Source organism: Eumetopias jubatus, unplaced genomic scaffold, assembly GCF_037043125.1.
Source record: "Eumetopias jubatus isolate StellerSeaLion01/CBP00866 unplaced genomic scaffold, mEumJub1_p1.0 scaffold_2, whole genome shotgun sequence".
NCBI lineage: Eukaryota > Metazoa > Chordata > Mammalia > Carnivora > Otariidae > Eumetopias > Eumetopias jubatus.
In genome coordinates, this window is record NW_028274808.1 from 158954590 (window position 1) to 158971873 (window position 17284).

Sequence of the window (17284 nt, forward strand, 5' to 3'; positions counted from 1 at the left end):
ATTACTTATAAAGTTACTGTTACTGTATCTCTGTTCCTTTGTGGTCTGTGTTACTTTTGAGTTCTGTCTTCACTTAAAGGATCCCTTCTAAGTTTTCTTGCAGGGCTGGTTTAGTGATCACAAATTCTTTTAGTTTCTGTTTGTTTTGGAAGCTTTTTATCTCTCCTATTTTGAATGACATCCTAACTGGATAATGTATTCTTGGCTGCATATTTTTCTCATTTTGCACCCTGAATGTATTATGCCAGTTCTTTCTGGCCTGTCAGGTCTCTGTGGATAGGTCTGCTGCCAGTCTATTGTTTCTGCCCTGTTCTCCACTATAATTTGCTCCATTATACCTTCGGCACCCCCCCACCCCATCTTCTTCTTCTGGGATCCCAATTATTCTAATATTATTTCATTTTATGGTATCACTTATCTTGAATTCTCCCCTCATGATTCAGTAGTTACCTCTTTCTCAGCTTCTTTATACTCAATCATTTTGTCTTCTGTATCATTTATTCTCTTCTGCCTCATTTATCCTAGCAGTTAGGGCCTCCATTTTTTATTGCATCTCATTTATAGCCTTTTTTATTTTGACTTGATTAGATTTTAGTTCTTTTATTTCTCCAGAAGGAGATTCTCTAGTGTCTTCTATGTTTTTTTTAAGCCCAGATAGTATCTTTATAATCATTATTCTGAACTGTATTTCTGACATCTTAATTTTATATCCATACTGATTAGGTCCCTGGTAGTCAGTACTGCCTGTTGTTCTCTTTTTTGAGGTGAGTTTTTCTGTCTTGTCATTCTATCCAGAGAATAGGTGAATGAGAGAACAAAATACTAAAATGGCAACAATGACTCCAGAGAAATATACACTAAACAAATCAGAAAAGACCCAAAACTTAATAAAAAAAAATAATAGTGTAATCAGACAGGTGAGCAGAAAAGAGCAATACACTGGATGCTGTGTGTATTTTGGTCTCTTTGTTAGAAAACCAGATCCCAAAATTGTAACGAAAAAAAACCCATATGTACAAAAATAAAATTAAGTACAATGAAAGGATAGAGTGTAACTGTAAAAGTGAAAATTAAAAGACAAAAAAAAAAAAGAAATGTAAACAGACAGGTGAACAGAACAGAACAGAGCAATACACTATATCCTGAGTGTATTTTGGTCGGTTTGTTACAAGGAAACTACATTTCGATATTGTAAAGAAAGAAAAACCTATATATATACAAAAATAAAATTAAATACATTGAAAGGATAGAATGTAACTGTAAAGATGAAAATTAAAGACTTTAACAAAATAAAAAAAGAGAGTATGATCAGACAGGTGAAGAGAACAGAGCCATACACTAGATTTTGGGTGTATTTTGGTCTATTTGTTAAACTGCATCCCAAAATTGCAAAGAGAAAAACTTTTATATATATACAAAAATAGAATTAAGTACAATGGAAGGATAGAATGTAAAAATGAAAATTAGAAAAGATTTTTAAAAAGTTCATAAAGTAAGAAATTGGTTGAAAACAGGAAAAATTTAAAATTGAAAGATTAAAGAATCGTGGGGAAAAGACCATTAATTCTATAAACAATTTTCCCCTAGTGCTTGAGTTTTGCAGTTCTCTATAATGGGTAAACTTGGTCTTGCTGATCTTCTGAGGGAGGGGCCTGTTGCATTGATTCTCAAATGTCTTTGCCCCAGGGGGAATTGCACCGTCCTTGCCAGGGGGCCAGGCTAAGTAATCTGCACCTGATTGCTCCCTGTGGCTTTTGTTCCCTGAAGGCTTTCCACGCTGCAATGGCGGTTTCCCAATGTCCTGTGGAGCAAAGAACTCGGCGCCCCACTCCTCAGTGCACCCTCAAAGAAAAGCAGTCAATCACTACGGTCTCTCTTGTCTCCGGCTGCACTCTGTGCTCACCTGGCCTATGACCCAACGTTTCTGTCTTGGTCACGTGACCCCATTTTGAGTCTCCAAACCCTGAAGACTCCTGCAGCACACACTCATGCCGATCCTCCTGGGGTGGGGGTGGGGGGGTCTCGCCGGGGTTCTGCTGTGCCCCGGTTTGTAGTATATGGCACGACAAGCTGGGAACCAATTCCTGGGCTCAGTGATTACAGCCAACTTACCTGCTCTGATGCCTGGGAACTCGGCTGCACTCAGCACTCCCAGTCTTCCTGTGACCCTGGGGATCCTGAGACCACACTGTCCCACTTAGTTTTCCGCCCTGCTTTGCCACCTGAGCACCTTTCATGCAGGGACATCTCTAACCGGAACAGACTTCTAAAAGTTCTGATTTTGCGCTCCACTGCTATATCACTTTCCAGTAGCCGGCTTATGGAGGCTCCCTCCCCCGCAGTTAATCTTCAGACATATGGTCTCAGATTCACTTCTCTGCACCTCCTATCTTACAGAAAGTGGTTGCTTTTCTATTTGTAGAGTTGCAGCTATTTTCTTAGATCTCCAGTTGAGTTCACAGGTGTCCAGAATGATTTGATAGCTGTCTAGCTGAATTCTTGGGGCCAGACAAAAAAAAAGTTTCCTACTCCGCCATCTTGGACTATCCCCTGAAAGTTATTTTTAGTTCTTATTTTCAATGAAGACTTGCATAATTATCATTGAATTAGTAACCTTTTTTTCTTTAAAGGGTTTAGTAGTTTCACTTCCCAGGGTATTACATCTGTGTAAGGAAAAAGGTTGTTGGAACCACTCAACACCATGGGTATACTATTAAAGAAGTGTTAAACATAGAATTTCTTAAATATTAGGGGGAAAAGTTTCCCCTTTGTAGCTATGTTTCTCTTTTTATACATTTTATTTTACTGTGGTAAGAATACTTCAAATGAGATCTATCCTGTTAAATTTTTAAGCTTACAATACATCATTGTTGGCTATAGGTACAATGTTGTAGTGCAGATCTCTAGAGCTTTTTCGTCATACTTAATGGAAATGTTATGCCCATTGATTATTAACTCCTTATTTTCCTCTATCTCCCCAGCCCTTGTCAATCACCAATCTACTCAGATTCAATGAATTTCTCTATTTTAGATACCTCATATAAGGGAGTCCTGCAGTACTTGTCTTTCCATCATTGGCTTTTTTTACATAGTATAATGTCCTCAGGATTAATCCATGTTGTCATATCTTGCAAAATTTTAAAGGTTGAATAGTATTTCATTGTATACATATTACCACATTTTGTTTTTCCATTCATCTGTCAGTAGACATTTTGGTTGTTCCACATCTTGGATATTAAGAATAGTGCTGCAGTGAACATAGGAGTGCTAATATCTCTCTGAGATCCTGATTTCAATTCTTTTGGATAAATACCCAGAAGTGGAATTGCTGGATCACATGTGGTAATTCTATTTTTAATTTTTTTAGAAACCTCCATTATGGTTTCCCACAGTGGCTACACCATTTCGTATCCCCACCAATTTTAAGTGTGGAAGGTTTCCAATTTCTTTACATTCTCAGTGACACTTCTTGTTTTTTTGATAATAGGTATCTTGTCAGGTGTGAAGTTGTGTCTCATTGTGGTTTTGATTTGCATTTCCCTGATGATGAGTGACCTTGAACATTTTTTCATATTCTAGGTGGCCATTTGTGTATCTTCTTGGAGAAATGTCTTTTCAAGTCCATAGGCCATTTTTAAATTGAATTATTAGGTTGTTTTTACTATTGATCTCTAGGTGTAGAAACCATTTATAAATTTGAAGTTTTCCTATGTCAGATATTTTCTTTGTCCCTAAGAAAGAAGTAATTAAAATGAATCCTTTTATTGTCATAGACTTCACTTTTATGAAATAATTTAGAAAAATACTTGAAAGATTATCTTTATTCATTGAAATCCATTTTGAGATTAATCTTTGCAAATTATATTTTATAAAGTACTAACACTATTTCATTTTTGTTGACGAACCTCAGCAACACCAACAAAGATCCCAACGGACACTAGCACTCCTCCCAGACCACATTTACCAGCTCATGAAAAGATGGCGCCAAGGAGGGCATCATTTAGTAGTCAGGTAAACTTTATCTAGGTAGTATTCTTCTGAATAAAGATTTATTAAAAGGGGGGGGAATCATGTAAATCTTTAAAAATTCATTAATTCATTACCCCTTTCTATAAAGATCAAAATAGCTGTTGATAAATAACGCTCGAGATCTTTCCTTTTTTGTGAAATAGTTCTCAAACATACTCCTTTTGATTATTTTTCAGGTAAAATGTTAGATAATTTCTTTTAATTAAGGAAAGCTATTAATTTAGAGCCATTTCATATCTAATTTCGAATACCAATCACTTTCAATTATGTCCATTTAACTTTGAGAACCCATGCAAGGTAATGTGGCAGATGACTTCGAAGATAAAAGGATAAGTAGGGAATAGGCATAGCTAAAAATGTTATGAGGCAAATTGTAGTTCAGTTATAAAGATACCATGGTGGAATTTCTGGTGGAAGTACTTATGGTTGGGGATAATCATCACTCCAGTGTTATTTTTTATTTTGCTTCCTAGTCCATAAATTCCCAGTCTGTTGGTCAATTGTTAACACAGCCAGCGATGTCTCAAGCTGCAAATTTACCAATTCCACAAGGCATGTCCCAGGTATTTTTTGTTTGTTTGTTTGAGTTGAGTATTTTAAAACGATAAATTGTTTTAAGCTAATAGAGATTTTTTAAAATACATACTTTTAGTGCGGTGAATCTCACCTGTTGGCATTTATAATGTCTGGGGGATATTTTTGATTGTCAGTGATTGTGGAGTATCACTGGCCCTTAATAGGCAAGGGCCAGGGATGCTAGTTGTCTTTCAGGATGCATGACAGTTTTGCACAACAAAGAATTATCCCGGTTTATATGCTATAACACCCCCACTGAGAGACACTGCAGACAGAAAGCTTTTAAAGATGAAATATAGCTCTTCTTTTTGTTCTTCCTGTGAATATTGGAAGAATCATAGTAATTTTATTCATATATTCATTCATTCAGATATGGGACATTTATTGAGATAACTTGAGTTATTGCAGGTGCCGGAAATACAAATACATGTAAACTATGAGACTTTTTTACATCTAGAAGGAATGACCTGGAACTACAGTGCGGTATTATATAGTCTGTGCTCAAGGTATATAGGCTCAATGTATATAGGCTGATATGTGAGCAGATTAGATGGACCCCTAATTCAGCCTAAGTGAAGGAAAACTTTCTGGAAGAACTGTTGCTTGGGCTGAGTCCTAAATATAGACATTAGCAGGAGAAAGGAGAGGTGTTAACAAAAGTGACACTAAGTTACTTTTGATGATAACTTCCCAACTTGGAATTTATGACTCTGCATTCATTCAGTGCCTCAAACACATTAAAAAATACTAAGTAGTGGTAAAAATAATCCAGACTGTTTTGTTTAGTTCAGTATACCTTGACTTAGCAGTATTTCAAATAATGATAGTTAACAATAGGTAAAAATGGTTTTCTAAAAATACCTTTGTCTTATATGGTTATTATTTAAATTATACATATATAATTTTAGCCATTATATGACACCTGTACAAATATATTGACAATGTTGTAAATTACCCAAACATCATAATCTTTACTTCCAGCAACAAATGACCATGTAAGGTGCTTAAATATTACCTGTAGTTGTAATAGTTTTTATCAACATTTGTGCTGAAGGTTAACAGATATTTTAATGTAAATATTAGACATACTTTCAATTACTAGTTCACTAATCTCAAGATACTGAATGAGTATTAACATTTTAAAGGGATATTTTCATGAAATTAATATCTACTATGTCAAAAATGTTAGTATTCAGATCTCATATTTCATTGAGTGATAAAGCCAAATACTTTGCCTCTTAGTTCTATAATTTTATTTCCTGTTATTCTGCCTTCTGTGTTTGTATCTATTATTTGCATTTAATAGAAATCCTTTAAGTGATGACAATGTAATGTTTACCCAAAGGTATAAATAACTTTTGTTAGGATAAAATACAACATTTTGAATATTTTTTAAAGACATGAGGGAGCTGAGTACAAAATTTGTAATATTTTCTCATACTTAGTGTAATCTAATATATGATCTTATAATTGTTAACTTCAGAAGTCAGAGTTCTGTACTTTTTGACAGGTTATATTCAGTATCCTCAACACAAACTTTTGAAGATAGAGAAAAAAAGCTTTTGGGAGGGCATTGCTCACTTTTAGATGCAGTTCACTATAGGAGACTTTTTTTTTTTAGATTTTATTTATTTGAGAGAGATTATGAGTTGTAGGGAGGAGCAGAGACAGTGGGAAAAGCAGACTCCCTGCTGAGCAGGGAACCCAGTGTGGGGTTCAGTCCCAGGATTCTGGGATCTTGACCTGAGCCAAAGGCAGATGCGTAATTGAGCTACCCAGGCGCCCCTGTAGGAGACTGTTTTAAGATTAAGACACATTTCCAATAAATTGGAATTCTTTCTGCTATACTATATCCTGTGCTAAATATTCATGGAAATAATTAAATGAGCATGTATACACTTAAGTAATGAAACACTAAGTGTGGCTAAATTTCAAGCAGTAGTAAATAGAAGCTGTTTATGACTCAAGTGAAACCGTGAAATAAGATTGAAGATCCTGGAAGTAGAATAACTGTTTTCATTCATGTATGCATTTATTCATTCGTAATTGCTTAGTCTATAAAAGCCTACATTTCATGCTTGTCTGAGAACAGTTTCAGTTGAAAATACGAGTAAAAATATGGCTAGTTATCTGTTAGATTTTTACAACCTTTTAATGATGTGTACAAAGAGGACATTCTAAGGATGACAGAATTTGATATGAATAACTCTAGGAGCAGGCTACTTTTTCATTTGTTAAATGATAGAAATTAAGTAACTTGTAGGAAATGGTAGAGCCACAATATAAGCTCTGGTCTTTTTGTTGTTGTTGTTGTTGTTGTTACTTATTTTAGAGAGAGCAAGCGGGCAGGGGTAGGGCAGAGGGAGAGGGAGAAAGAGAATCTCAAGCAGACTTTGTGTTGAGTGCAGAGCCCGATGCAGGGTTCAATCTCAGGACCTGGAGACTATGACCTGAGCCAAAATCAAGAGTTGCAGGCTTAACCAACTGAGCTCTGGTCTTCGAATGCCAGTGTGTACTTGTAATCAGTCATGATCTGGTCAGAAGTCAGAAGCCATGTCAGAAATTTGAAATAGGGGTAATAAGTTATTAACAGGGAATCCTAAATAATACAGGGATAATGGATGTAGAGAGCATCCACTATCTGTGAGAGGGAGAGTACAGTATGCAAAGAAGGAACGACTTGGAAAACGCCCGCAACCCTCCTAAACTCTTCTTCCTCCAGGCCAGGTTGAAGCCCAGTTCCCACTGGGGCTGGTGTGGCTACAGCCACTGGATGAGAGCGAGGTTCACTGAGGTGCCACAGACCAGGGCTGGAGAGCAGGAAGCCACCTGCTGGGGTACCAGCAAAATTTGCAGGGGAGCTTCCCATAAGGATGCCAGTAAGACTTGCTGGAAAGCCACCTCCTTTTACAGTATCCCTCTAGCTCCATCTACTGACATGACTAAGTTTGTGTCTGCTGACAAAGGAGAAATATTTATAGGGTCCAGCTCCAGTAGCACAAGGCCAAGCAAAGGTGGGTGAATTATGAGCTGAGAGGCAATACATTGAAAACTGGCATAACATTCTTAGCTCATGATATATACTGCTTATTTTTCACATTGCACAATTATGAAGAGTAAAGTGATTCTAAAATATGTTACACTTTTCCCATACATGGTACTTCAGTTTCAGTTTTCAGCTCAATTAGGAGCCATGCAACATCTAAAAGACCAATTAGAGCAACGGACACGGATGATAGAGGCAAATATTCATCGACAACAAGAAGAACTAAGAAAAATTCAAGAACAGCTTCAAATGGTCCATGGTCAAGGGCTGCAGGTAAGATATTATATTTGAATACAAGCAAAATATGTCATTCACATTTTGGTTTCTTAGGAAAATTGACTTTTCTTAATTAAAAATGAGAAGCAAGAGATAACATTTCATCAATTTAGTTCAGTAAATACTCATTGATTACCTACTCAGTATGATTGCATTTACAGTCTGATTCATTCCTAAGAGTATTTCCATCAACATCCTTGTTTCTCCAGATTAGAGTCCTCTTTCAGCAGTCTAATTTTTCGTAAACTTAAACCCATAATACAGTATTTTATTATAGACTTTTAGGTATATGTAGGTACAGAGTTTATAAATCAATCATCAATCATTGTTTTAGTAAACTTCCAGTAGATATGATTCGAATTAGTCTTATTTGATCAGTGGATGGGGCCACTAAAATTGTATCTCTCAGAAGAGACTAAAATTTTGGAGAAGGGAAACTTAAAGTGAATAAAAAAGCTACTTCTATCTAATCCATACATTATAAACAATGAGTGATGCAGAACCGCCAGTCCACAGACCTTTGAGTAGCACTGAGTTGGAGTAATGCTACCTGGTAGAACAAACAATGCCCAACATGTAAAATATTCAAACAAGTAGAGGTTTTGAAATTTATCACCCTTTTTCTGACAGTTGGAAACATGATAAGGTTAGGATGACTGGAAGAACAAATAAGAATTATATTTTATCCAGTAATTGTTTATTGCTAATTGTTCACTCAGAACAACTTAGCCATCCTGTTATTTGCTTTTTAAACTTAATTTGTGCTTGTTTTTGCTTTCTTTTTTTAAGTTGCTCTCATTCTTCTTCGTTTTTAATCTACAAAGCTCATTTTAATGTAATCTTTATTTTTAAAGATGTTTTTACAACAGTCAACCCCTGGTTTGAGTTTTGGTTCTGTTCAACTTTCTTCTGGAAATTCATCTAACATCCAGCAACTCACACCTATAAATATGCAGGGCCAGGTCGTTCAAACTAACCAAATTCAAAGTGGAATGAATACTGGACACATTGGCACAACTCAACATATGATACCACAGCAGACTTTACAGAGTACATCAAGTCAGGTAATGGTATTAAGTGTGGTGGGCTCTGGAGTGTTGAGTGATTGAAATGTATACTATTGTAGAAACAAAAATGAAGGTCTATCTGAAATAATTCCATATTTTAACCTTGAATAGTAATAATCAGAAGTTTAGTTTTGAGGGTGACCATTAAAATATTTTGTGCCGAATTGTTAAATTGCTGATGTTATAAATGCTTTCAGTATCCTGACATTAAAAAATTTTGCAGTTCATTTAAAATGAACATGCAGACTACTTCTGTATGTTAAAAAGGTTTGACTTACAAAAGAGGCTGACCAGGAAACACGTTACTATATGTGAAGAATAAACTGTTAATGATAGTGATAGTTTAATCAGTATTCTAGGAAATTTCATGTAAATTCCAGGAAATTTGATGCAGGTAATTGGTATATATCGGTGACTGTAAATCCCAAGACTTCAAGTGAAATCTATAAAGATGTCTAATGTCAGTCACTCACTTTGGGCATTTAACAGAAGTTCTAAAGTTCATAGCTTATATTCCAGCATTATATTGAAGACTAATTCCTTTGTGATTACTACAAGTCTTTTTCCTTTGTAGTTAGATTTCTCTCAGAGTAATGTCCTGCTTCTTCTTTTTTGGTCATGTCAACTATTGTTAGAATGATGAATAGTGGATGCATATTTCCTGAAAAAATTTTTTTCGTTTAATTCATCTGTAATGTCTTCTATTTTCTGGCAGAGTCAACAAAATGTACTGAGTGGGCACAGTCAACAAACATCTCTTCCCAGTCAGACACAGAGCACTCTCACAGCCCCACTGTATAACACTATGGTGATCTCGCAGCCGGCAGCTGGAAGCATGGTCCAGATTCCGTCTAGCATGCCACAGAACAGTACCCAGAGTGCTGCAGTAACTACGTTCACTCAGGACAGACAGATCAGGTGGTTGTCATATTTCAGTAGTCATTCCAAAGCTGTAAAAATTGATTAATTAAACAGTAATTTGATTTTTTAAAATATGATTTTAGTTTGTAGCTAACTCCTGCCAGCATTCTTGAATTAGAAATAAAAATGCAGAAGGGTGTCTGGGTGGCTCAGTTGGTTAAGCATCTGCCTTCGGCTCAGGTCGTGATCTCCTAGAGTCCTGGGATCGAGCCCCACATTGGGCTCCCTGCTCAGTGGGGAGCCTGCTTCTCCCTCTCCTCCCTGCTCGTGCTCTCTCTTGCTCTTTTTCTCTTTCTCTGTCTCTCAAATAGGAAAAGAAAAATGCAGAATATGTATGTCCATTGTTTAAGGACGTTATAATAAAAGAATTCCTGTCCAAAAATGTTCTACCAAATATTATAGAATTCAATATCCATAGCACACTGTTAATAGGAGTTTTATGACAGGCTTTGTATGACTATGAAACTTTGTTTTAATACAAATGTTGATGAGTTTTCATCCAGTAACCATGATTAAGGTTTATACTACCATAGTTTATATAGGTTATGGAATAAAAGTAGCTTACCTTTCTTGAGTTTGTTGAGTACTGTACTAGGTGCTCAAAATACACTATCTCATTTAATTCTTTTTTTTTTTTTTTTAAATATGTGTTGGGTCTTTTATTTCCCAGATAAGAAAGGAGTGAGTTTATAGTAATTTGGTTAGGGGCTTATAGGTAGTTAAGGGGGTGATGAGTAGTTTCTAAATTTAAGCCTAGGTATCTGATTTCAGAACTCAAGTGCTTAAATTTATAGTACACTAAACTTTTTTGGGCCATTCTAGAAAAACAACCATTTATGACTTATTTTAGTGGGCAGTCCAAATAGCTGACATAGAAACAAATATTTTGAAGAAATGTCATTATTTCATATTTTTGGGAAGCTTTTAACAACAGGATCTATATGGTCTTAAAATTTCTATTTTAAAAATTTTTTAGTTTTTACTTATTTTACTGCAATACAAGTAGGCTACTGCTTTTATAATACAATTTTGTTGTATCAAACTGCTTAGTAGGTTTTATTAAAATCCTATTAATTTCCAGAGAATAAAGAAGCTGCAGGATCACAGGCAATGAGAGCATGGAGAACTCATTGCTTCTGTTTGGAACTCAGTTCCTTAAGTGAAGTCCAACTTTTCGCTCTGAATTCTAAAAGGAAGTATTATGAATGTGCTCCATAGAAATGTAGAGGATTACTTTTAAAACCTGAGGAAGATGTCATTAATCTAGAATGCTGATGTGCATTTTGGAGGATACAACTTACCAACTATTTGTGGACCTCTTTTTTTTTTTTTGAGGGGAAAATATATATTTCAGCAAATATTGGAGTGCCTACTTAAATGAGTATGGCACATTCTTTGTCCCAAGAGAATGATCAGACTCATAAGCCATAGAAGGTTAAACAAATCAGTATTATTTGGCATGATAAATACTTCTTCCTAGGTTTTTAAAAAAAGGAAGTGAGCAGTTTTATGGGTTGAGGCAAACGGGTGAAGAGAGGAGTGTGGTCAAGGCCAGGTTTCACAGAGAAGGTCCTTGTCCTGAGTCTTAAAGAGCTAGACTTTTTCATGTGACAGGGAGTCTCAGAAGGGTGTTCTAAACAAAGGGAATAGTATATACAAAGTCACAGAAATGAAAGTTAAGCATTAAGTAGATTGAAGAATGTCTCTTAGTGCCAGAGATGGATGAAGTATTCTCATCACATTTTACCAATGAGCAGTTGGGGGAGTTTCTTTTAAGATTACAGAGAAATGAGCGTTTAGTATTTCTGTGCCCAAGCCACTTTGTAAATGTTACTTTTCTTTGGGCATTATTCTTCATATGTGAATTTTTAAATTCTTTTATACATATTTTTTGCATTAAATAATGCATTCAGTCCTGAAGTATATAAAATAGTGTATTTTATTTTAAAGATTTGGTGTGGATTCAAAAACAGATTTACTTTGTCTTATGGACCACATCAATAATAAAGTGCATTTCTCCTAACTTTAACACCATTATGTACTTGACACAGTTTATAACTGCAGTTATGTTGTGCTCCAGTCACAGTGGAGTCATAGCTCTGTAATGGCCAATATTAGAAACTAACTTCATCTCACAGAAAAGGCAAATAGAAATAATATTGTTCCCTGAACAGTTACCATTTTTGTTATTTTTTTTATTAAAATAGAAGAAGGAAGGTGGGGAGGGAGTGAATATTAATGAATTCTAACACAGTGGGTACTGTGCTATATCAGTGAATTTATAAATTGAGGGTACTTTTATTCACTGCTAGAAGATCGTTTAATTTTGAATTATGTTTATAAGATACAACTTGCAGTGTAAGTATCTTCTTGTAAACCTAGAGAGGTTTTTAAAAATCCCTTATGATAGCTTTAAGTTTATTCGTGATTAGCAAAGTGAACACATGCCACATATAGCTGACTCCCCGAGTACCTAGAATTTTATAAAAAGATTTTTTTTAACAGATTTAAAACTTTTTTTTCCCACTGTGGTAAAATATACATGAAATTTACCATGTTAAAACCTACTTCAACATGTACATTTCATTGACATTGAGTACATTTATACTGTTGGGACCATCACTACCATCACTCTCTAGAACTTTTTTCTTAGTCCCAAACTGAAACTCCATGCCTATTGAACAATAATTCCCCATTCCTCCTCCCCTCTAGGTCCTGGAAGCCACCATTCTGCTTCCTAAGCACATAAGTCTATGAATTTGACTACTCTAGATACTCTAGATACAAATGGAATTATATAATATATGTGTCTTTTGTGACTGGCTTATTTCACTTGGCACAGTGTTCTCAAGGTTTGTCCATGTTGTGGCATGTGTCAGAATTTTATTCCTTTTATTTTAAGGTATTTATTCATTCATTCGTTCATTCATTCATTCATTCATTCATTCATTTAGAGAGTGAGATTGGGGAGGGACAGAGGGAGAGAGAGAATCTTAAGCAGGCTCCATGTTCAGAGCCCAGTGTGGGGCTTGATCTCCGGACCCTGAGATCATGACCTGAGCGGAAATCAAGAGTCAGATGCTTAACCTACTGAGCCACCCAGGTGCCCTGATTTTATTCCTTTTTAAGGCTGAATAATACTTCATTGAGTACACCAGTTTCACATTTCACACATTGACATTGTGTGAATACACCAGTTTATTCGTTCATTGATGGACATTTGGGTTGCATCCATATTTTGGCTGTTGTGAATCATGCTGCTATGAACATGAGTGTACAAGTATCTGAGATCCTGCTTTCAGTTCTTTTTGAGTATATATCCAGAAATGGAATTGGTGGATCATGGTAATTCTGTATTTAATTTTTTGAGGAACATTCCTACTATTTTCCATAGTAGCTGCACTATTTTAATATTCCCACCAGCAGTGTATGTTGCAATTTCTCCGTATCTTCACCAACACTAGTTGCTTTCTGTTTCTTTTATAATAGCCATCCTCATGGGTGTGATGTGGTATCTCATTGTGGTTCTGATCCGCATTTCCCTAATGATAGGTGATGTTGAGCATCTTTTCATTTGCTTATTGACCATTTGTATATCTTCTTTAGAAAAACATCTATTTAAGACTCTTGCCCATTTTTTAATCAGATGTTTATTGTTGAGTTATAGGATTGTTTTATATAATCTATCAGATATATGATTTGCAGATAATTTCTCTCACTCTGTGGGTTTCTCTTTCCCTGTGCTGATAGTGTCCTTTGATATACAACAGTTTTTTGTTTGTTTTTTAAAGATTTTATTTATTTATTTGACAGAGAGATAATGAGAGCAGGAACACTAGCAGGGGGAATGGGAGAGGGAAAAGCAGGCTTCCAGTGGAGCAGGGAGCCCGATGCGGCACTCGATCCCAGGACCCTGGGATCATGACCTGAGCTGAAGGCAGACACTTAACGACTGAGCCACCCAGACACCCCTATATACAAAAGTTTTTAATTTTGATGTCCAGTTTATCTGTTTTTTTTTAGTTGCCTGTATTTTCAAGAAATCACTGCCCAATCCAGTGTCATGAAAGTTTCTCCCTGTTTTTTTCTAAGAGTTTCATAGTTGTAGCTCTTATGTTTAGTGCTTTAATCCATTCCGAGTTAATTTTTTATGTGGTGAACGGTAAAGGTCCAACTTCATTCTTTTGCATATGGATATCCAAAGAATTTATATTTTTGTTTGTGATTTCATTTTGCTACATACATTTTTGTTTTACTGGTATTCCCAAAGGAATCTTTAAAAACATAAAACATGAGGGGCGCCTGGGTGGCTCAGTTGGTTAAGCGACTGCCTTCGGCTCAGGTCATGATCCTGGAGTCCTGGGATCGAGCCCCGCATTGGGCTCCCTGCTCGGCAGGAAGCCTGCTTCTCCCTCTCCCACTCCCCCTGCTTGTGTTCCCTCTCTCTGTCTCTCTCTCTCTCTGTCAATTAAATAAATAAAATCTTTAAAAATAAAAAATAAAAAATAGAAACATGAAACAAAATTGGAACGTACAGCTTTTAAAAACTAAACCAGCAATATCACTGGGTGTTATCTTAGAGAAGTGTTCAGCCCATTGCCTTTTATAATGTGTACCTTATACTTCTGACTCCCCTTCTTTTCTTTCTTTCCTCTTCACAGATTTTCTCAAGGTCAGCAACTTGTGACCAAATTAGTAACTGCTCCTGTAGCTTGTGGGGCGGTCATGGTACCTAGCACAATGCTCATGGGTCCGGTGGTGACCGCCTACCCTACCTTTGCCCCGCAACAGCAGCCGTCCCAGGCACCATCAGTCACGCGGCCGCCGCAGAGCTCCCGGGAACAGCAGCTCACTTCAGTTCAGCAGCCGCCTCAGGCTCCGCTGACCCAGCCACCGCAGCAGTTTCTGCAGGTACTTCTCCCCCAGGGGCAGCTCTCCCAAGCCCATTTCCTTTGATGTAGTGAAATTAGGCATCAAAAAAAAAAAAATCCATAAAAGCTTGTTGTGCAAGTTAAATTTCTGGAAGGGTAGAAAGCTTGTCCCGATTAGCTGGTTTTTCTTCCCTTGTTTGGTCTTTGGAAGACTTTTAGCTCTGCCACTGACATACCCAGTTACCTGAACTACTGGATAGAATAAGTAGCTACTTGCTGTTCACAACAAGGTACTTTATATAGAGCCCTCTCTGACTGGAGTTTCTGGAATTCAGACCTTGTCTTCCTTGCAGCAGCCCATCAGACACACGCTCCTATAGGGCAGGGGTATCAAAAGGAATTTTTGGACAAATTAGTTACAGGCATTATCTTAAATTATTGTGTTGGATTAAATTTTATAATAATTGTTTGGTTAAAAGTTAATGTAAGAGGAGAACTACTCTGGCGGGCTCTGTATTGTCATCAGTGAGAGCATGGGCTCCAAAGTCAGGCTGCCCTGAGATCAAGTCACTGCTCTACCACATACTGTGTGACCTTTGGCAGGTTACTTACTAAAATTCAGTTTCTTCATCTCTCATATGGAGGTGCTAATAGTTCATACCTCATGGGTAAACAATGTGTGTAAATCACTGAACATAGTTACAAGGCATGGAACTAGCTGTCATTTATGAGCCCTGTCTTGATTAATGTAGTAAACCCTCAGATTAGCCAGAATGCAGACACATATTTCATCACATATCTCCCATATCTCAGTAGAACTGGATCTACTTATCTAAAGGATACAGAAGAAAGTTACCTAGGTTGGGATCCTCAGCTAGGAATTCAGCAGGATACATTTCTTGACCTCAGTACCCTCACTGGAGTGCATAGTAGCAGGTTATGACATCTGGAAATCCAGCTTTTTCCCTTCTGGCCTACAGGGAGCACTTTTGAATACAGGCTAGCCTGGATTTATTTGGAGACCATTCCATGTAGGCCAGCCACATACATATCATATAATCAGTTGTAAGAGTTACAGAACAGATGGTATGATTAGAAAACTCAGTGTTAGGGGCGCCTGGGTGGCTCAGATGGTTAAGCGTCTGCCTTCAGCTCAGGTCATGATCCCAGGGTCCTGGGATGGAGCCCCACATCGGGCTCCTGGCTCAGCAGGGAACCTGCTTCTCCCTCTCCCCCTGCTCATGCTCGCTCGCTCTATCTCAAATGAATAAATAAAATCTTTAAAAAATAAAAAAAAATTCAGTATTAGACTGTATATTCAGGCATAAATACATCATTAACTTATCACCCTTAGTGTTATGGTGCAAACAGAGCTCTTAACTTGGTGATAACGGAAAACTAAAACAGGTTAGTTGCCTAAATACCTCTGACAGCATCTTAGACCTGAAGCCTGTATTGCAACTAGGTTAGCTGTTGTTATAAATGAATTAATAATAAGAATTTATAATAGGTTATAAACTATTATCTCATTATAATACTCAATGAGAATTGAGCAAAACCTTAAAAAAGGAGAGAACTTGCCTTAAGATTCTTAATCTTCTAAATCAGGAAACAAGGGCCCCTAAAAGAACAAACACTCTCTTCAACCTCACTTCTGAAAAAAGAATTCCACAGACATGGGACCCCTAAAGAAAGAAGATGGACAATATCATTTAGAAATACACTTCTTTGTAGATAGTTAATATACAGTTTGGCTTTTCTGATTATATAACATCTAGTTCCAAAATATGCCTCTGTTGTAATCCCCTAAGGCTCACAAAAATACTGAGTTCTTTATGTTACAAAAGCTTTTCCTAAGTAACAGAAAAAGAAGTTTTTCCAGGTCTTTGACAAAGCTTAAGGTTCAAGGATCTGTCCTTGTGTGTATGTTTATGTGGGTGCGTGTGTGTGTGTGTGTGTGTGCCCTTTCTATACGTTTGCAAAGATCTGCTATCACAGCCCCATGTTTAGATTATGAGCCCTGCATCAAGTTGTGTTGTCAGTAGTGAGGAAGAACATTCATTGTAAAAATTCACTTTCTTTGTATCACCAGAAATCGGAATCAGGTGAAAGAAACAGGCTCAATGACAGTGAGACTTGCCCAGGGTCACACAGGTGGTAAATGGCAAAGCACAGCTCAAATCCAGGGCTTCTGGGCTTCTGGATTCACATCCTCTGCCCTTGTTTGGTTTGGTTTGGTTTTTTACACCACACTGCTACATATATAGGACTTAAGTCTCTAGCTTTGCCCTCATTTTTGTGGTACTTCTAAATAATAATGTTAATATTTAATCTTCATAAAAACCCAGTGTGGAGGCACTTTGATTGTCTTTATTTTGTAGATGGAGAAACTGAGTCCCAGAGAAGTAAATAGTTGGAACAAGTCACACAGTCTGGGAAATGGCTTAGCTAGAGTTTGAACCCAGTGGCCCATGCTCTTGGCTACTGAAGTGCTGCTC

At 36.8% G+C, this 17284-nt stretch overlaps 1 protein-coding gene across 1 annotated transcript in view; it reads left to right on the forward strand.

Moving 5' to 3' along the window:
- The window catches only part of CLOCK (clock circadian regulator), a 139121-nt gene that overhangs the window by 113737 nt on the left and 8100 nt on the right, over positions 1–17284 (forward strand). Inside the window, exons 17-22 of the mRNA XM_028100556.2 lie at positions 3911–4011; positions 4503–4592; positions 7772–7924; positions 8782–8991; positions 9710–9912; positions 14577–14826. Of these exons, the coding sequence (XP_027956357.1) occupies positions 3911–4011; positions 4503–4592; positions 7772–7924; positions 8782–8991; positions 9710–9912; positions 14577–14826 (1007 nt within the window). The remainder of the gene's footprint in view (positions 1–3910; positions 4012–4502; positions 4593–7771; positions 7925–8781; positions 8992–9709; positions 9913–14576; positions 14827–17284) is intronic.